This window comes from Capricornis sumatraensis, chromosome 2 (assembly GCF_032405125.1).
Source record: "Capricornis sumatraensis isolate serow.1 chromosome 2, serow.2, whole genome shotgun sequence".
In the NCBI taxonomy this organism is placed as follows: domain Eukaryota; kingdom Metazoa; phylum Chordata; class Mammalia; order Artiodactyla; family Bovidae; genus Capricornis; species Capricornis sumatraensis.
Window position 1 is genome coordinate 193,036,809 of NC_091070.1, and position 24,243 is coordinate 193,061,051.

Consider the following 24,243-nt stretch of genomic DNA (forward strand, 5'->3'; position numbering starts at 1 on the left):
TCTTCCATGGTTGTTCCATGTCCTGTTCTAAGTGTTGCCTCTTGACCTGCATACAGATTTCTCAAGAGGCAGGTCAAGTGGTCTGGTATTCACATCTCTTGAACAATTTTCTTTGTATCCCAAGTTATTAATACTAAATCTTGCCTGTTCTTTACAACCTTTATTATCGGCTATCGATGTCCTACACATTGTGCATCAGAAAGATGGCTGCAGTTCTTCTTTTTCAAGCTTTCTTATTGCCACTGCCTTCCTCAGACACTGACTGAAGGCCTTGGGTTGGGCCGTTGGCGTGTGCTTCCTCCTGTTTGTCTGCTGCCTCCTCTTGTCCCCTCTGATCCATCTTCAGTGTAGCCACCTTACAGACACAAGGGTCTTCTACTTTCCAGAGATAAATCTGATTGTCACTTTTGCGCTTAAAATCCCGGAAGATCTTTTCTTGTGTTTATATATTCAGCAGTAAATCTTGGGCCTCTTATGAGGGGGTGTGTGTGTGTGTGTTAAGTCGCTTCAGTCGTGTCCGACTCTTTGCCATCCTATGGACTGTAGCCCACCAGACGCCTCTGTCCATGGGATTCTCCAGGCAAGAATACTGGAGTGGATTGCCGTGCCCTTCTCTAGAGGATCTTCCCCACCCAGGGGTGGAACCTGTGTCTCTTATGTTTCCTGCATTGGCAGGCGGGTTCTTTTACGGCTAGTGCCATCTGGGAAGCCCATCTCTTATGAGGTGGGCACTGATAATTCAGACATGAATACAATGAAGTAGGTGCCCAGTTAGGAGCCCATATCTAATCATTGTAGACACAGTTGCAGTATATACATGATTCCTGTAATACGTATACACGTTCAGATATTGACATGTTTATCAAACCTAGGGAGACAACTGTAAGGTGCTGTGAAATACAGCTGTAAACTAAATGAACCCTTCACTCCCCAAAGTGTGGTATTTAATGTCACATCTGATTCTGGACTAAAACAGCAAGCATTCACTGATAGGAGAAAATTCTGTAGTGGTGTGTAATATTGTTAATAGTAGTGAGTGACAATTGGAGTTTATAGACAGCTGCATGGACTGTAATCCGGGTAAATATTAGTGATTAACATCCTGTATGAAAAGATAAGATTTGCATAACTGAAATAACTGGAATATAACTGACTTCACGATTGAGGGATTTTGTTTATTTAATTACAGGTGTTGGGCTGGAGGATAGTTACAAGCATTGTCTGGTCAGTGCTGCTGCTGCCCATCTGTACCACAGTATTTGTAATCTTCAGCAGCATTGATTTATTTCATCCTATACAGTGGCTGTCTGGTAAGTGACATTCAGTTTGGGGATAACAAATTTATAGGACCCACTTTTCAACATAAAAATTGCATTACGTTTTAAATTTATTTTAGTGTCTGAATTGAGAGTGGCAAAAAAAAAATTCACTCTGAGGTTCTTAAGGCATTCCCTGCCTAACATAGGCATTTTCACTACATAATAAGATCACAAAACCTGTCAGACACTGTTCACAGAAACAAAGAGAGGAAGTGAACCTGTGAGCTTTCTTTTTAAGGAAGTGAACTAATACTTTTATATATTTAAAAATTATAGATAGAAAATATGACATATCTTTTAAAACATTTTTTCTGAAATTAATACTTCATTTCTTTATTGTGGCTGATAAGAAAGATGAAAAGAGAGAAAAGGAGGAGACTAAGGAACATAGAGTTAAACTGATTAATAAGAAGGAAAAAATTGTAGCAGGCTAATGTTTCTCAAAATTTTGGAGATAATAAAATTAGTAAATTCATCAAAGTGCAACTATTTTATGTTAATAATAGCTACCGATTATTGCTGCCTACTGTGTGCTAGGCACTATGCTAAGTACCTTAAATAGATTCTTTTCTTTTTTTTTGTCCACTCCTCATCGCATATGGGGGTCTTGCTTCCCCAACAAGGGGTTGAACTTGCACCCCTTGCAGTGGAGAAGTGGAGTCTTAACCCCTGGCCCACCAGGGAAATCCCAGGATGTTACTTGTGAACCTTCCTAGTAACACAGTCTTGCATGATAAGAATGAGGTAGTATTCCTACTTAAATGAGGGACCTGAGACTCAGGTTATAAGTCTGTGCAGAGACACAGATAGTAAGTAACTGAACTAGGATTTGAATATTGGTCTCTGACTTCAAAGGCTATGTTTATTCCACTCTGCCACACTAGAATTTATTTTCTGTTGTTGTTTTTTTTGGTTCTTGAATATGTATTTTTTACTGAAAAAAATCATTCATAAATTAACATACAAAAATGTACAAACACATGAGTAAATAATGTAATAACAAAGGACTATATTTTTGTGAAAGGTGTTTTTTAAAACATCTTTAGATTTCAGTGCAAAAATGTACCCCTGGCACCTCTTAAAACATAAGAGCAAGCTCAAAAAATCATAGTGATGGAAATAAGCTAGTTCAATGTCATCGTCATTGGTGAGTGGATACCATCGGTCCGTGTGGCTGGCGTTCAGCTATAGGTGTTTGTGGTGGAGCAGCTCTTAGGGGAGGCCCTGTATTGTCAAAATGAATAGCTTTGTGGACACTCCCCGCCACACACACCCGCCCCGCCCCCCCCACCCCTCCCCCCCGCCCCCCCCCGCCCCCACAAAAAAATCAGCGTGAAAGAAAACTTTTCCTTGCGCACTGCAATCAAAAGACAGGGCTAATTTAAGGGGTCATCCATTTGATAGCCTTAAGGAATTTCAGCTGCCAAAATATGCGCAAGGTCACATTTGTTTCTTGTTTAACATGATAATTTCATGCTATCAACAGCACACGGGGCTGGTTGTGGTTTTTTTTTTCTTTTACATTTCCCCACTTAGTTTAGTGGATAAATGATTAACAGTGCACAGTAAGAGATTTCACACAGATAAAACAAACTCACACATAATTGCAGGATGATTTAAGTCACCCAACTTCCAGCCCTGGAAAGACACTCTAGAATTTAAAAAGAGAATTGTTCCCAGAGTAGATTTTGAAGCCTTTTAAGGTCTTGCTTAAGGCTAAAAAACACAAATACTCTTGAAATTCTTCCTTTCCCCCCTCTCCTCCAAAATAGTAACAATAAATTTCTTTTGCTTTGAAAAGTGAGAAGTATGTTGTTAATTTAATTTTTCAGAAGAAATGCCAATTTTCAAAGAGTTAAAATCTTTACCTTATGTCATTTGGAGAGAGATTGCTGCTAAAGAATTGAAGTCATTTTAAGTTTTTTGTTGAGACATATCAATCACTTTTTGGGTGAATCTCACAGTCAGATGAAGTTAAGCCATAAGTTAGTACCAGAGTGGCAAGTATTTCTGTAACCACCTTGCCTGTGTCTGCGTCACTCATGGTTGTCTAGTTGCTGCTGCTGCTAAGCTGCTTCAGTCGTGTCCAACTCTGTGCGACCCTAGAGACGGCAGCCCACCAGGCTCCCCCTTCCCTGGGATCCTCCAGGCAAGAACACTGGTGTGGGTTGCCATTTCCTTCTCCAATGCATGAAAGTGAAAAGTGAAAGTGAAGTCGCTTAGCCATGCCCGACTCTTAGCGACCCCATGGACTGTAGCTCACCAGGCTCCTCCGTCCATGGGATTTTCCAGGCAAGAGTACTGGAGTGGGGTGCCATTGCCTTCTGTAGTTGCAACTTTAGAATATTCAATATTGTAATCTAGAGCCATTACCAGTCGTTATGGATTGATACTTCTGACAAAACCTTTTTCCCATTTTGTGGCCCATGGGTTCTTTAATTGTAGAATCCCTTTTTCTCCAGATTGGATTTGATTTATGCCATTTATCTTATCAAATATTACTTGTCTGGTTCAACTTTTGCTTCATAAAGTCTTTACAGAAAAATTTAGTCCTTCCTTCCTTATTTCCAGCCACATGAATTAGTTATTTCACTCTTGTAGCTCAGTGTAATGCTTGAGAAGTTTACTTGTGGATGCTTAATAATTTTTCAGTAATTTTGGTCAATGAATTAAAATTTTAAAAATAATTGGTCTCATTTAGTCTATTTAACAAACATATGACCATATTTTTATTTCTCATTCATGTTTTTAGTCATAATATATACATATTTTAAACTGTCACATTTTTTAGATGGAATATTGATTGTTGAACCACTCTAAAATGTGAATGTATTAGTATTTCACAGGGATGTCTTGAATTTTTATTTTTAATTCTATTCATCTGGATGACTTACAGATTATTCTATTTCTGGAAATGTTACTTTTTTTAGCTATAGGGACTAACTGCATTTAAGAAGGGATCTGAAAAATATTTACATTTTAGAAAGAAACTTTGTTGGTATATTATTAAATGTGGTACTTCTCTGTTTCACATGAAATATATTTGCATATGGTATTATTTGTCTGATATTATCATATGGGTCATCTAAAAGAAATTCTGGTATATATTAAAGATAAGGTTTTAAATTAGAGTTGTGGTTCAAGCACCCCTTTTTATTGCAGTATACTAAACATGACAATATGACTGAATGAACTCACTAATTCATCTCTCTTTTGTTTTAGCTTCTTTCAATGATCTGTATAATTCCTACATTATCTTTTACCTTCTGCTGTTGTCAGTGGTAATTGTAATAATAAGTATTTTCAATGTGGAGTTCTATACAGGTGAGTTTTCAGATGTTAACCATCTTTAAAATACCTGAATTTATTTTACTAAGAGCAGAAATAATGAATTTTGTATGTGGATGTGTACATCAGAGGCTGTATTTTGTGTCAAAGTTTTAAAATGTATACAGAATTATATACTTTTTGAGTGTCTTACTGTAAAATTTATTTGATTGGTACTTTCTCTGATTTTAAAAAATAATTAGCACTCTTAGGACAAATTGTATGATTCCACTTCCATATATGAGGTAACTAGAGTAGTCTCGAATTCATGGAGATATGAAGTAGAATCACGGCTGCCAGGGACTTGAGGGAGGAAGGAGTGGGGAATTGTTTAGTGGACGCAGAGTTAATAGGCACAGGGGAAGACAGAAAAGTCTGGAGATGGATGGTGGTGATGGTTGTGCAACAATGTGAGTGTACTTAAAACTATATACTTAAAATGGTAGTTTTTTTAATATGTATTTTATGACATTAAAAAATTTAGACGTTTTAATAGTTCACAGCTAGTGACTAAAGTTGTGATTTAGCAGATATATTATAAAAATAACTCCTTTATAGAGTAGGAGATCAAGACCAGATGATTTCTGAGGTCCTTTTCAAATTGAAATTTACAATTCTGTGATTTTGGAACAACAAAATTTAAAATATCATATGTTTTGCCTTGGGAGAATCACCTGCTAGATTTTAGAGTTTTTTTACTTTTTCTCACTTTCTCTCCTTGCTCTTGCTGCCTTTTCAGATTCCTTAAGTCTGACCTTGAGGTAAAATGAGAAGCTTTTTCTTATACTTCTTTTTTTCACTATAACTTCATTCCTCTTTTTAGCTCTCTAGTACTTCCTGGCTAGATATGATATACAATTTCACATTGTTCTCTGGGTTTTAAAATATACCCTTTTCCTTTGCTTTTCTAATCCCTCACTACTTGCTAATGGATCTCTTTTTCTATTCAAGCCATCTGTAGAACCCCTTGGCTCACAGCTAGCTTTTTTGGTGAGGGGAGAGGGTTGCAGGCCTGTGCTACATGGCTTGCACGATCTTAGTTCTCCAACTAGGAACTGAATCTGTGCCCTCTGCAGTGGAAGCGTGAAGTCTTAACCACTGGACCACCTGGGAGGTCTTCATCTAGTCTTTAAGCCTGATGAGTCACTTTGGCTCATTCCTTCAGCGTTTGTTATGCAATGCATTGTGTAGGGTTAAGAGATGTTTGGTCCCAGTTTTCCCCAAGAGGTGACAATTGATGTTGAGACAGTAATACACTGGATAGTAGGAGAGGATGTCGGAGCAGCATTTGCCCAGCATGTTGAACTTCCTGAGGACATGACGTTTAAACCAAGCCTCGAAGGGTGTGTATATTAAGTAGACAAGGAAGAAAAATGATTTTCCAGGGGAAAGATATAGCATATGAAAAGGTTTAATGACATCAGAAGGTTTGGTATATGTTCAGAGTATAAGTCAATTACACAGTCAGTAGGTCTGGTGGGCACTACTGGTAGGGAGGGAAAGGTGATAGCATCCTCTTCTCCAAATTGTGAAGCACCTAAGCCCTCTCCCTTTATGCTTAGTTTTCCACCATACTTGGCGTGTATTAAATACTGTAAGAGTTAAAAGAAGACTGTGTACAAAGATAGGTCACGGAACCCTGTGCCAGCTGTTTTCAAAGGCCAGCATTCCTCACCTCCTACCCACTCTTGCCTACCCCAGTTCACCTTGCAAGCGTTTATTTTAGTGTTCAGTGTTTTCATTATTTACCTAGTTTGTGGTTTATTTTTCCAGATGAACTATATATTGTCAATTCAAAACTCTGAAATAAGGATAACTTGCTGGAAGACAGGCACTATCTTAAAATTATTGTTTATTCCTTTATGGCAGTAAGGGGAGTGCCAGGGTAGGCACTATTTGAGGTGTCTGGAAATCTTAATTAAAATGAATTGAAAAATGTTAATCATACTATCCTTAGATTTTATCTCTGGATTCCTTGGCTTTTCTTCTTCTGCTTGTATCTCTATTTACTCAGCCTTTTTTCAGATTATTTTGACTTAGAATGTTTCTGTACTGTGTTTTATACTGACTCGGCTTCTTCCTGCCCTTTGGAGTATTTATGCAAGGAGGGGAGGGAAGAGTTTAGGTCCCCTGCTTTATATGCGGAGGATTATAAAGCCACAGTCTTGTCTTTTGTTTTCAGTTGTGCCTTCCATTCCCTGCTCAAGGCTGGCACTGATAGGGAAGATCCTTCACCCACAGCAGCTCATGCACTCCTTTATTCACGCTGCAATGGGAATGACGATGGCTTGGTGTGCCACAGTGATAACCAAGGGCCAGTACAGCTTCCTTGTGGTTCCCTGCACTGGTACCGAGAGGTAATGTTCCGTATATTGTTTATAAGGGTCCTTGTTTAATTATTAATCTAAAGGTGATCTGTATATATTAATAGTTTATGGACATTCTTTACTTTCCAGACTTCTGTTAAAAAGTGCTTTCTCACGTACATCGAATGTTTTTGATGTTTTATGTTTGTTGAATTCAACAGTTTTTTTAAACCATTCTGTGCAAGGTGCTGTGCTAGATGCTGTTGGATTTATTAGGATGATTTACATATATATGGACTACAAGCCCCTTCAGAGTTGAGAACAATGGATGATGTAAGACATGGATGCAAATGAATATATGAGGAGAGGAATAGAAATGTGTGAGAAAGAGGATGTAACAGGAAGGAAAATGAAATGTGCAGATAAAACTTGTGGGAGTTCAGAAAGCAGGGAGGGATCTGTACATGGCTTCTAGGAGGAGGTGGCATTTAGGTTGGGGTTTGAAGGAAGGATAATATGGGAAGAATGAAAAAAAATTTTAATTACAACTACCTTCTTCAGTAGAGCACTTTTATAATTTTGAAACATACATAGTTCTTGAACAGATGACATTGATATAAATACCAAGTTGATATTCTGACTTTAAAAATAAAAAAAGATTTCTGGAGTAGTCTTTTAAGTCCTCAATTAGCCATTGCTTTTATACAGTGTTCATGACTACTGAATACCTGATTTCCTTTTGTTCCCCAGTTACTGTTATATAGGGCAGGCTTTTTTCCTAATGTGGTAAATGTTCCTTAGTGAAAGGGTTCCCAAGAAGGATTGCCTCCTTATAAGAGACAACACAGAGAGAATCCCAAAGTTACGGCATCTCTATCAGGTATATAGCCTTCATTTAGAGTTCTACCTAGCCCAGATATAGTTTACCAGTAACTCAAAAGCACCATTGCTTACTGTCACAGGAGACATTCTTACCCTTACCAGATTTCCAAATGAGCAGAGCTAGAGTTATGTTTTTTGTTTTGTTCTTAAAATGGGAAGATTTATTAAGGTTTTTCTGCAAAAGTAACAGCCAAGCCCATGCTTCTTAAGAGAAGTGATTAGCAGGAAATTTATGTCATACCTTGGGCCCAGAACCACAGGATGCTTCTTAGTTTTAACTAAAGGTCAAATTCTCATGCATCAGAGGAAAGGGTTTTGTTAATCTTTTGCCCACACTTAACCTGAAACACACCCTTATGTTAGAATTTGGGGATTTCTTAAGTAATTAAGTCAAAGCTTTGGCTTCAGTAAATATTGAGCCTAAATGGTGATGTGTCCCTGGCTATTGAATTAATAACCTAACTTTTCCCTTTCAGCTTAGATAGTCCTGCTGTACAAACCTGCTTAAATGAGTATCACCTTTTCTTCCTACTGGCTGGAGCATTTATGGGCTATAGCTATAGCCTCCTGTATTTTATTAACAATATGAACTATCTTCCGTTTCCCATCATACAGGTAAGCTGTCATTTTAGCATTTCCTTGTATCAGAATTTGGCTGGGTTAAAATTGCCCTGGTGATTCTTTATATAACTGGCCTCATGTGATTAATTCAAGATTTGATCAGTGAAACTTAGGACTGAGATGCTCAAAATGGCATTTGGAGGGGAGATCTTTGTCTTCATGAGACTTGAGTGTCTGGGAGCTGCAGTTACCCTTCCTGCTGCGTCTCTCAGAATACCGCTTTGCTCCACTCTTTCCCTCCTTGCTAGGAAGTGGCAGCTGCTGTGACCAAGCAGGGCTGGGGGAGGGTGAAGATGACACGCATGCAAAGTACCTCTGTGCAGCTGCCAGCTTCTTTTTGAACCTAAGAATCTCATTAGCTGGAGGATGTACAAGTAAGTATAGAACATGTCAGTTACATTCTGAATAAATAAAACAGTCTGATTGGTTTGAGTGGGATAGTTTAGACTGTCTTTCACTTAGGTTTTTAAAAAGCTGCTAATTTGGTAGAAGCTGTCCGCTCCTCTGGCAGGAGAGAGAAAGGTAGGTTGAGGTTTCTCCAGTGCCACCAAGGCTCTCCGCAGAAGTTGCCACTGTTCTTGACTGTTGTTATTCGCTTCATTCCTGCTCTACGGCATACTGATTGCTGGGCTTTGGAGTGAAACTGTCAGAACCAGTTCCTTCACGCTAGGACTCAGTCTGGGAGGGAGAGCGTAGGGGAGGGATGCATAGATAAATGATATGCCACGAGAGTGTAAATATTAGAGTGTGATGGATTAGGATTCTCCTGGTTTAACTGAAGTTTTCACATGCCTGTTGCATTCTTGAGAACAATCCAATGAAAATACACCTACTGCAAAGAGAGAGTGCTCACAGGCAAGACTGTGGCGCTTACCTCTCTGCTGTCTGTGAGCCTATGACAGGGAGTCCTGTTACCAGTTCTTCCCATCCTGTGAAGGTAAGTTAAAAGCAGAGTGCCATCTGTGCTACCTCAGAATTTCACAAGGAGAAAGATCCCAAAATCCTGCATAGAAATATCCATGGTGAATCATCTTTGATTCAAACATCATTAAGAATATAGAAAATGAAGAAAAGAAAGTACTAGAGAAAAATTAGATTACTCCCAAATATCTTGCTCCTTCATGGACTTCTGTTGATAGTGAAAGCCTGTTTAACATCAGAGATGTGTAAGGGAGTGAACAAGGAGAGTCCAGCATTGATAGTACTGATAAATTATTGTTTATACCATGTAATGCACATTTGTAAAATTTGACTGCTAAATTTTTTGTAATTTCTTTTGAAAAACTTTCGGGTTCATTCCTGTGTATTTTTCCAGACCCTTCATTGTACATTTATAAATATAGTGGCTGTAATATTATATATTTGATGGGTTGGGGTTTTCATAAATACTTTTATTTTGCACATATTATTCAGTAACTACTTTTTCATGTAACAATATGAAAAATTAGATCTCTTTAAAAATATAGTATTTTAACCAATTTGCTGTTAGTCCATTAGGTTGTTTGTTTGTTTGTTTTTTCCTTTAAACTTGCTTCTGCTACAAAACTCAGTTCTGTTGCCCTTATTAGATTCTTAATGGCTGACTGATAGGGAAAAGCACAACATTGGTGTGGAGTAGGATACAAAGAAATGAATAAATACCAAGATAGGCTTGGTAAGTTATACACCAACAAGACTATTTGAAAGATTATTAAATGAGATAAGATTTATAGAGCCTGACACATAGTGAATATTTGAATAGGTAAAGGATAGCTCATAGCCAAATCACAGAAGAACCCAACAAGGAATTGAAAAGCATGTCACCTTAGGAGCAAGAAGAGGGTAGATTAGCTTTTTCTGTGTATCTAACTGCTTCTGTAGCCTCTCTGGACCCTTGTAAGTGATGGTTGAGATGAGAGCTGCAATAGTAATAGTATAGGAACTATGCCATTTTTATTGGAAGGTGAAGGTGAGATAGTGGTAGTGCCCAGTGACTGCATGCAATAGGTGCAATTCTACATCTTGGACTTTGAAAGTATTTTAATAAACCAGGATACTTCAGGCTGTATGGTTAGTGACCAAGTATTCATTTCACCTGGGCTGCTTTTTGTAAGATACTGTTGGAATCTGCAGATATGGTATGAAGACAAAAACCTCTGCCTAAGGACTTTGCTGTCCTTCTGCTTCTGAAATCCTTAAAGAAGGACCAGCCCTAATATAAACACAAAGGAAGACTAGAATTTGGGAATTCCATCTTTGGTTCTTCAGGTTTCCTCAGATCCTCTCCAGTAATATAAAAATATTTTTCCCATTGGCATTTTTAGGGTACACAACCCTTGTTTCACAAGCAGTGTAATTTTTTCAAGAAAACCTTTCATATTTTTTCTGTCTTGATTCTTTACTCTTAGATTGTTAGCGTTGGAAGGTACCCACTGAGGAACTGTTTAGCTGGTTCAGCCTTATTCTCTCTCAGATAATTAGATAGGTGATGAGACTTACTTAATGTTGTAGTAAGAAAAAGGCAGAAAAAGGCAGTATTACAGCTCAGGTCTCCTGATTCTTAGGCTTGTGTCTTCTTCACTACCTCCTGTTTTTCTGCAAACTCCATGTGAAAAATTTTAGTGTAGAGGCATTGTACACTGTCTTTAAGGTTTCAGGCTCTGAAGCCAGCCAGCCTGCCTTAAAATCATGGATTTTTATTTTGCTAACTGGTAACATTGGTTAAATTACTTAACCTCTCTGTGCCTTGGTTTTCTCAGTTGTAAGATGGAAATAATAATAGGGGGTTGTTGTGAGGTTTAAATGGATTAATACATTTAAAGTGCTTGGAATAGTACCTGGTATGTGGTAAGTGTCCAAAAAGTATTAGCTGTTAATTATTATGTAATTATTATGTTTTTTTATACTTACTCCATCTTGATAGTCCTTACTGTATATTAGGTTGGTGAAAAACCAATGGCCGTTTCAGACCATGAATTTTAAACCATTATAACTAGGCTGAAACACATCTTTATTCATCAAAATAGGAACCATTACAGTCGACACATTTTTGCCAACGAGAAATAAATTTGTTTATTCCTGTACTATAAAAATCTGTACTTTGGGATCTAACAAATTCTTGGAAAGCGTTTTCTGCCTCTTGCTGGTTGTGGAAGCATTCTCCTTGCAAAAAATTCTCGAGATGCTTTAAGAAATGGTGGTTGGTTGACAAGAGATCAGGTGAATATGACGAATGAAGCAAAACTTTGTAGCCTAGTTCTTTGAAGTTTTGAAGCGTTGCTTGTGTGACGTGCAGTCAGATGTTTTGGGGAAGAATTGGACCCATTCTGTTGACTATTGTGTTGCAGTTTTCAGTGCATCTCGTCGATTTGCTGAGCATACTTCTCAGGTGTAATGGTTTCGCCAGGATTCAGAAAGGTGTAGTGGATCAGACAGGCAGCAAGGCGCCAAACAGTGACCATGACCTTTTTTTGGTGCAAGTTTGCTTTGGGAAGTACCTTGGGCTGCTTTTCAGTCCAACCACTGAGCTAGTCTTTGCTGGTTGTATAAAATCCCCTTTTTGTGACTCATTGTAATCCGATTGGGATATGGTTTGTTGTTGTGTAGAATAACAGAAGACAACACTTCAAAACGATGGTTTTTGAATGTGCAGTCAACTCACGAGGCACCTGGTTATCAAGTTTTTTGACCTTCCCAGTTTGCTTCAAATGCCAAATGATCATAGAATGGCCGACTTTGAATTCTTTGGCAGCTTCTTGTGTAGTTGTAAGAGGATCAGCTTCAGTGATCCTGTCAATTGGTCGTTGTCAACTTCTGATGGCTGGCCACTGCACTCCTCATCTTCACGGCTTTTGTCTCCTTTGCAAAACTTCTTGAACCACCTCTGCACTGTACTTCATTAGCAGTTCCTGGGCCAAATGCATTGTTGATGTTTTGATTTGTCTCTGCTGCTTTATGACCCATTTTTTATAAGAAAATCGCTCAGGTTTGCTTTTTGTCTAACATCATTGCCCTAGTCTAAAATAAATACAAAATAAACAGAAGTAATGAGTCATAAGCAAAAAAAAAATATAAAGCGAGAAATACACCTTAAATATAACCACATTTATTTAAGAATGTATTCCAGTATCAAACAGCAAAGTTCAACAATGCAAAGCCACAGTTACTTTTGCACCAACCTAATAGATTGATACAGTTAATTTTCTCATTTCTGATGTCATATAAATGAGACGTTGTATAAGAAAGTATTAAATATTTTAACATCAGAGATAGTTGATTTTTTTTTTACCTCTGGAATAGACTTTGTCTTTTTATGTGTGAACTGTTGTGTGCTTGCTTTAGGAAAAAGTAGAACCTTTCTTTGAATGTGTCATTTGATTCTGGTTTTCTTTTTTTCCACAGCAATACAAGTTCTTACGCTTCAGGAGGTCTCTGCTCTTGCTAGTTAAGCATAGTTGTGTGGAATCACTGTTCCTGCTTAGAAATTTCTGCATTGTGTATTATTTTCTTGGTAAGAATTTCTCCTTTTTGATACAGTGTATGTATTAGCTCACAGCTCAGGAAATGTCAGTTAAAATGTCGTTCTTAATTGTATTCACATATTTCCTACTGATGCTGGGAAAGATTGAGAGCAAGAGGAGAAGGGGGTGACAGAGGATGAAATGGTTGGATGGCCTCACTGACTCAGTGGAGATGAGTTTGAGCAAACTCAGGGAGATGGTGAAGGACAGGTAAGCCTGGGACGTGGTGCAGTTCATGGCATCACAGAGTTGGACACAATTTAGCGACTGAACAACAGTAATTAGTCCAACTGATTGCTTGTTTAGATTAAATGTTTATATTTAGATTGAAACATTCAAAGACTAGTTAGTTGAGAGAATATTGTTAAAGAAAATGTGGCATATACATGTAATGCAGTAATAGCCTTAAAAAAGGGAATCTTGTCACATGCTACAACATGGGTGAACGTTAAGGACATTATACTAAGTGTAATAAGACAGGCACAAAATGACTACATTATCCCACTTAACAAGGTATCTAAACTAGTCAAACTGTTAGAAACAGAGAGTAGAATAGTGGTTGTCAGGGGCTGGAGGGAGGGGAGAAAGGGGAGTTGTTCAGTGGATAAAGTTGTTCATTTGCTAAGCTGTGTTCAACTTTTTGCAACCCAGTGGACTGTATGTAGCATGCCAGGCTTCCCTCTCCTTCACTGTCTCTGGGAGTTTGCTCAGATGTCCACTGAGTTGGTGATGCCATCCAACCGTCTCATCCAACATTACCTTCTTCTTTTGCCTTCTGTCTTTCCCAGTATCATGGTCTTTTCCAATGAGTCAGCACTTCACATCAAGTGGCCTAAGTTTTGGAGCTTCAGCATCAGCCTCCAATAAATATTCAGGGTTGATTTCCTTTAGAATTGACTGGTTTGATCTCCTTGCTGTCCAAGGGACTCTCCAGAGTCTTCTCCAGCACTGCAGTTCAAATGCATCAGTTCTTTGGTGCTCAGCCTTCTTTCTGGTCCAACTGTCACATCTGTGCATGATTACTGGGAAAACCATAGTTTTGACTATGTGGACCTTTGTCTGCAAAGTGATGTCTTTGCTTTTTAATCTAGGTTTTTCTAGGTTTGTCATAGTTTTCCTTCCAAGAAGCAAGCATCTTTTAATTTCATGGCTGTAGTCACTGTCAGCAGTGATTTTGGAATCTAAGAAAAAATCTGTCACTGCTTCCACTTGTTCCCCTTCTATTTGCTATGAAGTGATGGGACTGGATACTATGATCTTAGTGTTTTGAATGTTGACTTTCAAGCCAACTTTTTCACTCTCCTCTTTCACCCTCATCAAGAAGCTCTTTGGTTTCTCTTCACTTTCTGCCATTAGAGTGGTATTATCTGCGTATCTGAAGTTGTTGATATTTCTCCCGGCAATCTTGATTCTACTTGTGGTTTATTCAGCCCAGCATTTTCCATGATGTACTCTGCATAGAAGTTAAATAAGCAGGGTGACAGTGTACAGCCTTGATGTCCTCCTTTCCCAATTTGGAACCAGTCTGTTATTCCATGTAGGGTTCTAAATGTTGCTTCTTGACCCACGTACAGGAGGTCAGGAGACAGGTTTCTCAGGAGACAGGTAAGGTGGTCTGGTATTCCCATCTCTTTAAGAATTCTCTATAGTTTGTTGTGATCCACACAGAGGCTTTAGCATAGTCAATGAAGCAGAAGTAGATATTTTTCTGAAATTCCTTTGCTTTCTCTATGATCCAATGAATGTTGGTAACTTGATCTCTGGTTCCTCTGCCTTTTCTAAACCCAGCTTGTACATCTGGAAGTTCTTGATTCATCTGTTGTTGAAACCTAACTTGAAGGATTTTGAGCATAACCTTACTAGCATGTGAAATGAGTGCAACCGTGTGGTAGTTTGAACATTCTTTGGCATTGCCTTTCTTTGGGATTGAAATGAAAACTGACCTTTTCTAGTCCTGTGAACACTGTTGAGTTTTCCAAATTTGCTGGCATATTGACTGAAGCGCTTTAACAGAATCATTTAGGGATTTAAAATAGCTCAGCTGGAATTCCATCACCTTTACTAGCTTTGTTCAAAGTAAAGCATCCTTAGGTGCATTTGACTTCATACTCCAGGCTGTCTGGCTCTAGGTGAGTGATCACACCATCGTGGTTTTGCGGGTCACACGACTGAGCGACTGAACTGAACTGAACACCTTTTTTGTGTAGTTCTTCTATGTATTCTTGCCACCTCTTCTTAAATCTCTTCGCTTCTATCAAGTCCTTACCTTTTCTGTTCTTTATCATGCCCATTCTTGCAAGTGTTCCCTTGATATCTGCAGTTTTCCTGAAAAGATCTCTAGTCTTTCCCATTCTGCTGTTTTCTTCTACTACTTTGCATTATTCATTCAAGAAGGTTTTCTTATCTCTCCTTGCTCTTCTGTGGAACTCTGCATTTGTTTGGGCATATCTTTCCCTTTCTTCCTTGTTTTTCACTTCTCTTCAATGGATATAGAATTTCAGTTTTACAAGATAAAACAGATCTGGAGAGCTGTTGTATGACAAGGCCCCATATAGTGTTTATAAACTTAAAAATGGTTATGATGATAGATTTTTTTTCTTTTTTTATGATGATAAGTTTTATGTGTGTTTTTATCTCATAAAAAATGTATTCTTTAAAAAAAGAGAAAATATTCTATATCATTTGGTCATTATAATAACATATTCCTTTTTATAACATTTTTGTAACTTGCTATAAGTTCAATCCTAAAGAAAATAAACCCTGAATATTCACTGGAAAGACTGATGCTGAAGCTCCAGTACTTTGGGCCATCTGATGTGAAGAGCCAACTCACTGGGAAAGACCCTGAGTCTGGGAAAGATTGAGGGCAGGGGGAGAAGGGGGCAACAGAGGATGACATGGTTGGACAGCAGTACCAACTCAACGGACAGCGGACATGAGTTTGAGCAAACTCCGGAGATAGTGAAGGACAGGGAAGTCTGGCGTCCCGCATTTCATGGGGTTGTAAGAGTCGAATACGACTTAGTGACTGAACAATAATAACTAATATGACAGAAATATCTTGTTGCTCAAGGAATATTATGGGGCTTCACAGGTGGCTCAGTGGTTTAGAATCCGCCTGCCAGTTCAGGAAGGTGCAAGAGATTCTGGTTTGATCCCTGGGTTGGGAAGATTCCCTGGACTAGGAAAGGGCAACCCACTCTAGTATTCTTTTGCCTGGAAAATTCCATGGACAGAGGAGCCTGGTGGGTTGCAAAGAGTTGGACATGACTGAGCAACTGATTATACACACAAATAAATTATAGAATATACTAATGTGAATTTCAAGCACAGAGATGCAGCTTATTTAGTATAATGAACAGTACAAGTTGAATGGAAGACTTTAATGCAAATAGCAACACATTAATGTAAACAAAATCCAGCATTCTAAAATAAATACTCTTTTCAGACTGTTTCTGAACATTTCCTGGTCCTACTTTTTTCTGTGGAATAATTTTATAAAATTGTTCTCTTTGTATTAGGCCATTCTGTTGTCTGCTGTTAAAATTTTTAGTTAACTATTAAAAGCATGTAGAAAAATGGATTGTTGGCATTTTAATGTTAACACTTTATTGTTTTTTTATTAACCTACTGCAGTCAGCCTGGCTGGTACCCTTTGGGCTGACATAGCAGCTGTGTCAGCATACATGGTCAGCTAATTCTTCTGTCATTCCAGTAGTGTTTCATTCAGATTTTATTTTCAGTATTAACACTTTTCCTTTCTTTGTTGCACTTTAGTCTTCTTGTCCAGTTTCCTCTTTCAGTTTTTCGTTTTTGTAAAATGTCATGAGCATTTATCATGGGAGATAAGGAGGCAACACAACTATGTGCTTTGCTGTCTGTGCCGGAACTGAGATGTGACCCATCACTAACAGACTTTGAAGAAAAGAAGGTCCAGCTGTTGTCTGTATGTGATTTGTGTGCTACTGAAAAGCTAGAGTACTATATTCAGTTGCATACAGCTGATGCCAGTAACTGAAATTTGAATTGTGTTGTTGAGAGCTGGTGTTATTAAACTATAGTAACTGAAATATGTATATGTTGGACCTGTGAAAAGCAAGGACTGTCTAGAAATTACTCTCTTTTCCTGCCCATTACCAATCCAACTCTAGCATTTTGACTGAGGTCTTTGTGTCCACTTGGTCATCTCTTCAGTCTCATATTCCAAAGCATAATGGTTTATTTTGTTAATTTTATATGATTATAGCATGGTATTTTTTTTCTTCCCCCTCTCAGGTCATATTCCAAAAGCTTGGATTAGCACTGCCATGGACCTGCAGGTAGATAAGTAAGTGTCACATGAAAAGTCTAATTTTAATTATCTTAATTGTTTCCATCCTTTTAGTTGTTTGCCACTTTCCAGATGTTTTATTTAAATTTAGCCTTTACATGAAAGAAAATGGTATTCAGAGGCTTCCCTGGCAATCCAGTGGTTACGGCTTCATGTTTTCAATGCAGAGGGCATGGGTTCGATCCCTGGTTGGGGAATTAAGATCCCACATGCAGCATGGCCGAAAAAATATTATTGAAAGAATTATATTCATTTTTGAATGTATATATATAGTTCACATAATTTAAGTCCCAGCGGTATATAGAAGGGTGTACAGTGACTCTGTTGGACCAGTTTCTAGTCACCCAGTTCCTTTCCCCCAAAATAAGCAGTAATGATTCCTTTTTCGTTAGATATAGCTTTTATATAAGTGGGCTTGAGTTCTACAGGCATGCCTCTCTTGCTTCTCTCCTCAATAATCATTCTATGCTATATTATAGTAGAGAAGCACCATACTGTGGTTTTACTCTTAATTGTGCCTGTGCGGAAACCAGATTTGAGCTGAGTCATGTGGCCAGCTGAAGCTCCTCAGTAGCAGTGCAGTGACAGCACTGGGGCTTTTTGTTCCAGTTGTTTCCACATGCAGTTTGCACATAGGTAAAGCTTTAATTTTTATTTGGCAAAAAAATACAAACTTCTCTATTACTATTTGTTCTTTTAATTATTGGTTATTCCACCGTGATACTTTTTGTATGATCCTCATTACTACCACTTAAAAAAAAATAACACTTTCATTGTCTTTTTAAAAAATATTTCTTTACTTATTTGACGGTGCCAGGTATTAGTTGTGGCATGTGAGATCTAGCTCCCTGACCAGGAATCGAACCTGGGCCCCCTGCTTTGGGAGCATGGAATCTTAGCCACTGGACCACCAGGGAGGTCCCTTAACTACTACCACTTTTGAGAAGTGAGAATATTAACATTTACGAATATTTGAGATCTTATGATTTCTGCACAGTAGATTTCATTTCCTAGCTTGTAAAAGTTTCTTGGTAAAATTTACTTTTGTCTTCTGCTTAATCACTAGATATGAAACCAAATGGGCAGGTTACTTATTATGTTAGCCCAGATTTTAAACTTGGCCAAATAGAAAAAGAATGATATTTGATAGACATGTAACATAATGCTTTTTTCCTCTTTTTCCTTAAAAAATGTTTTGCTTCTATGGCAGTGTATGGTATTATGGTCTTAATGTTGGCCAAGTCCTCAGTAATGTTTATTTAAAAGCATAAAAAAACATTATTTCCCCCCTTCCCTCTCCCAGCCCCAAGGAGTGTCAAATACTGTGCTGGGCACCCCTAACATAAACTGTTGTAAATCACCTAAAAGCCCTAAGAGGTAGAAGAAGAGATTATGCTACCATATGGATGAGGAAACTGAGGGTAGGTTAGGTCAAATGATTAACAAAATCACAGCATTTACAAATAGCAGAGTCAGAAGTTCCACTCCTGTTTTCACAGTTGCTAAGTGTCTGTTTGTAGAATTATGATGATGTTGCAAATTGAGCTGTTCAAGGTTTTGGTAAGATTGCCTGTGTTCTCTTTATTTAGCATTCTAACAGAGTTTCTTAAATTGATTTAAAAGTAGAGTTTGTTATTTATAGATAGTACTTTGTGCCCTTAACTATTATGAAACGGTTTATGCATATACAGATAGAGTTGAAATCTGGTCCAGGAGAGGTGCTAATCTTGTTGAATGGTTTTTAATTATCAGGCTACAAAACAACAATACTAAATTGTACCCAGCCTCTTGGGGAGTCTTCCTCTGTCATAGAAAATGACACTGAGGATTTGAAATGCAAGAAACTGAGAGCTAGTTTAGGCCTGGTCTTCCCTCAAGGCTCCCTTGTGCACTTTGTAAGAAAGTATTAGTGAGAGAACTGTATGGAGTACAAAAGAGGAGGAGTTTGTCACCATTACTGTTTAGAAATAGGATTTGCTTCTCAGCCTGGGGCCCCAGGTCTCTTCAATGCTTAGACTGTCGTCTTCCCACAGGATTAAATAGTGATTTCTGTTTTCGTAGGCAGTTTCATAGGCCTCTTGACACTGTGGGTGGCCTCTTGAATCTCCTGTTGCTCTACCACGTCTGGCTGTGTGGTGTCTTTGTCCTGATGACCTGGTACATCGCATGGCTGCTCTTCAGAATCTATGCCACAGAGGTCAGTGCTGAGTTTCTGTTGGTGCTTCTCTGTCCTGGAGCGCAGAGGTTTATTTTTGGTAGCACACTCATCAGCATGCTGTTGTGCCCAAAGCCATTTTGCGAAGTTGGGTTTTGGTTTTTTCCTGAGACTTCACAAGAAATGTGTCAGTTATAACCATCATTTAATTATAGTGTTTTTTGTTTTTGTTTTTTCCTGAGGAAAAGTATTAGTATTTATAATGTTAGAAAACTAAACTGAAAGAACAGTTGGTTAAACTTGCTATGAGTTATCTCTAGTGTAATTCTCTTTGGAAAGTTTCCATTTCTCTATTGAGTGTATACTAGATTGGCCTGCATTTTAATTAATTTTATATGCTATTGATATAGGTACTATTAAAATATTTAAATATAAGGCAATAAAAATACATATTCTTTGAAGGACATTTTAGAATTTATATTGAAGAAATGATTTTAAATGATAGGAATAGCATTGTCTTCATCATTCAAATGTTCGTCTTAGAAAATGAGTGTTTCTGTTTTATTTTACCATTTCTGTAGATTTGTATCCTTCAGTGGGTTCAGAGAATTTTTGTTTCTTAAGTTTGTTTCTATTATTGGAAGCCAGGGATCCAGTAATTTTGGGAAAGTAACATTTTAGAAGGTAGTGTATTTGAGTATATATAATTTTAATGCTGGCTGTTTTTGTAAGGAACACTAAAGATGTTAACTTTGGTGTCTTGTCTTCTTTATAATGAATTCCAAATAGTGCTAAATATACTGAATGTCATTAGTGCTAATATACTGAATGTAATTTGTCATGAAAACAAGACATTGCATAGTCTTTATATTTAATTATATTTGATAGGCTCATCTGTTCCCTGTTCAACCACCATTTTCAGAAGACTCAGATGAATGCCTTCCAAAAGTTTTAAACAGCAATCCTCCCCTCATCATAAAGGTACCAGAGCTATGCATTTTGTGTCTTTACACAGTCATCTCTAACTTATCTTACAGAATGATCTTCGTATTTAACATATTTATATTTTTTGAAGGTCTAGAATATTCTAATACTGTAAAAAGTATTGTAAAAATCACCTACATGCTACATTGAATGTTATTACTTTTTCCAACTTCCATTCCAGGTGACTAAAATGCAAATATATATTGCAATGTATGCGTATAAGCTAGACTATTTCTATGTTTAGGAGAGAGAGAAAAATATTTCAAGTATGAAATATAATGATATGCAACAATATACATTGGTTTTTCACAAATTCTTCATGGTAGCAAAACAGAACCCTTTTTTTTAGTCACTGGATTAGGAAATATTTTCACTCGCATAGTCTTGTTGACTATTATGATCAAAGAAAGTTTATTATGATCAAACAGAGTACATAGTTAATGAACTGTCTTAAAGTTTGGATAATGATAATCTGAAACAAATTTTAATCAAAAGTCTAAAGAATTTGTAACGTTTCTAAATCAACCTAAGTGAGAATAAATTATTTTGATTCTGAAATTTTAAAGTAGAACTATAATATATGTGATTTTGTTAAGAGTTCATAGTACTTAAAAAAGAATTAAAGTAGAACCTAGAGTTTGGATTATACTCTAGAAAACTTGTAAACTAATAAGAAAATGACCCACTGAGGTTCTAATTACCCTTAAGTATCAATTATGCTTAGTTTATTAGATAAACAAAAATATCAGATACTCGTTTGGTTATTTAACAGATCTGTAATTATTGGGCATATGTCGGCCACTGCTACTTGCTTAGGGTATAATGATGAATAAGACAAAGCACAACCTAATGGATAAGGCAGATACACAAAATAATGAAAATTTACTGTGGTAAGTGCAACGGGAGCCACTTACTCTGCTTGGGACCCAGACTGGAAACCTTCACGGAAGGGGTGGTGTCTTGAATGATGAGTGAAGTGGTTTGTCAGGGAACAAAATGAAGATCTATCATAAAAAAGCACAGAGTATGTTGTGTATCTACTGCGTGCTGGGTACTACCTTTGGATATGGTAGTGAGCAAGGTATTGTCCCTGCCTCACAGCTTAGTGGCTGGTACCAGGTGAGACAAGTCAGTAGGCACTTAATATAAGTTACAGTAAGCACAGCAGGTGAGAGCTGTGTGAGTATGTTTTCGTCAGGGAGGCCAGGGAAGTTCCAGGAGGAAGTGATGTTTATGTTTCCCACCACAAGGTGGAAAGGAACACAGTTCCTTTCTGTAATTCCTTGGTAGCTGGAGCCCATAGTGACTAAGGTAGCCTACGGAGGGTAGAGGCAGGAAAGTGAAAGTCTTGAAGGAAAAGTTATGATTCTGCAAAGTCTTCCCTTCATGAAGAATCTCAGCTGATTTCCCCTTAGATATGTAGTGTTGAGCCCCATTCATAAATAAGATTTTATATAGAGGATAAAAATTTAAATAATGTGTATTTTCTTTCCTTTCAGTATTTGGCCCTGCAGGACCTGATGTTGCTTTCTCAATATTCTCCTTCACGAAGACAAGAAGTTTTTAGCCTTAGCCAACCAGGTATTGCTAAAAGTAATAGACCTAATAGGAATTGAGTATGTGTGTGCAGAAAGCAATCTACTTTAAATTTTTGGTGAGTGAGATGTATTTATTAAAACATCACACATCAGTGAGTCTGTTAAAGTATCTATTTGAATCTTATACAGCTAAGTGTTCCCATTGTTGTGGTTAAAAATTATGTTTCTAGGCAAAGTATTTTTCAACTTTTATGTTATTTCTTTCAGCCCCCATCTTCCCTTCACCTAAAGATCTTGTGAGGTAGGCTGACAGTTTTAGAGAAGAAAGGCACAGTTTAAGAATCCCAGAAGTTTTAATGCTACAAAGTTTCTTAAAAATCAAGTGGTCTGATTCTCTCATGGAGGACTTAAGTCTCAAGAGAGATTAAGTGGCTTAATAAAGTTAATGTCAAGAGTTGGAATTAAGAAATTCTGTCGCTTGACTCTTAAGTGCAGAGCTCCCTATTCCGGCCATGCTACTTTGCCTCCCTGTAAAAAGGAGTGTGGAAAGGAACTAGATTCGATGGTGATCCGTCCAAGGAGGCTCTTGGCAACTCTGGAACTCTTCTCCATTGTTACTTGCCAAGGTCCTCAAGGTTGCAGCTGTGCCAAGTAATGCTCCGCCTAGTTCTTAGAAGAAAGCCTTCCAGCCTAGCACCAGTGGGGACAGAACCAGGTGGCTTTATCTCTCTCTAATAAGCGCTTCATTATTTGGCCAAACTTGTCAATTCCCACATTATAAAATAAACCTATAGTTACATGCTACATGGTAATAAAATCCAGTTATATAAAAATATAAATGGATCAGCACCCCTCTCGTTTTGTGGTGTTCAGTCGCCAAGTCATATCCGACTGTCTGCCACCCCGTGAACTGCAGCATGTCAGGCTTGCCTATCCTTCACTATCTCCCTGAGTTTGCTCAAACTCATGTCCTTTGAGTTGGTGATGCCATCTAACCGTCTCATCCTCTGTGGCCCCCTTCTCCTTTTGCCCTCAATCTTTCCCAGTATGAAAAAAAATCCACTGCTGGTGCTATGAAAATTAACTGTAGCAATTCTTTTCTAGTAGGCTTAGGTTTACTTAAGAATTCCCTATACACTAAATGTTTTCACCAGATATTCAAGTAAACTGTAACAAGGTGGCCTGTTCTCTGCCAAAGGACATATTATTAACTGGGCAGAGAAATAGAGATCAGATTTATGGTTACCAGAGGTGAAGGATAGAGGAGAGAGAATTAGATGACGGCAATCAAAAAGCACAAACTCTCAGTTATAAGATAAGTACTAGGGATGTATGTGCAATAGGATAAATATAATTAACACTGCTGTATATTATATATGAAAGATATTGAGTGTAAATCCTAAGAGTTTTCATCACAAGGAAAATCATTTTTTTTCTATTTGTTTAATTTGTATCTGTCAGAGATGATTGATGTTCGCTAAACTTACTGACCTGCCTCTTGAGAAATCTGTATGCAGGCCAGGAAGCGACAGTTAGAACTGGACATGGAACAACAGACTGGTTCCAAATAGAAAAAGGAGTACGTCAAGGCTGTATATTGTCACCCTGCTTATTTAACTTCTATGCAGAGTACATCATGAGAAACGCTGGACTGGAAGAAACACAAGCTGGAATCAAGATTGCCGGGAGAAATATCAATAACCTCAGATATGCAGATGACACCACCATTATGGCAGAAAGTGAAGAGGAACTAAAAAGCCTCTTGATGAAAGTAAAAGTGAAAAAGTTGGCTTAAAGCTCAACATTCAGAAAACGAAGATCATGGCATCCAGTCCCATCACTTCATGGGAAATAGATGAGGAAACAGTGGAAACAGTGTCAGACTTTATTTTTGGGGGCTCCAGAATCACTGCAGATGGTGACTGCAGCCATGAAATTAAAAGACACTTACTCCTTGGAAGAAAAGTTATGACCAACCTAAATAGTATATTCAAAAGCAGAGACATTACTTTGCCGACTAAGGTCCGTCTAGTCAAGGCTGTGGGTTTTCCAGTGGTCATGTGAAGAAGGCTGAGCGCCGAAGAATTGATGCTTTTGAACTGTGGTGCTGGAGAAGACTCTTGAGAGTCCCTTGGACTGCAAGGAGATCCAACCAGTCCATTCTGAAGGAGATCAACCCTGGGATTTCTTTGGAAGGAATGATGCTAAAGCTGAAACTCCAGTACTTTGGCCACCTCATGCGAAGAGTTGACTCATTGGAAAAGACTCTGATGCTGGGAGGG

At 37.9% G+C, this 24,243-nt stretch overlaps 1 protein-coding gene across 2 annotated transcripts in view; it reads left to right on the forward strand.

Annotated features, from left to right (window-relative positions):
• The window catches only part of NDC1 (NDC1 transmembrane nucleoporin), a 56,373-nt gene that overhangs the window by 1,637 nt on the left and 30,493 nt on the right, over positions 1–24,243 (forward strand). Inside the window, exons 2-10 of one of the 2 annotated variants that reach the window (XM_068965218.1) lie at positions 1,190–1,310; positions 4,542–4,643; positions 6,829–7,003; positions 8,311–8,449; positions 12,836–12,944; positions 17,230–17,281; positions 19,346–19,481; positions 20,328–20,420; positions 21,923–22,004. In XM_068965218.1, the coding sequence (XP_068821319.1) occupies positions 1,190–1,310; positions 4,542–4,643; positions 6,829–7,003; positions 8,311–8,449; positions 12,836–12,944; positions 17,230–17,281; positions 19,346–19,481; positions 20,328–20,420; positions 21,923–22,004 (1,009 nt within the window). The remainder of the gene's footprint in view (positions 1–1,189; positions 1,311–4,541; positions 4,644–6,828; positions 7,004–8,310; positions 8,450–12,835; positions 12,945–17,229; positions 17,282–19,345; positions 19,482–20,327; positions 20,421–21,922; positions 22,005–24,243) is intronic. The other variant, XM_068965219.1, reaches the window with a different exon arrangement.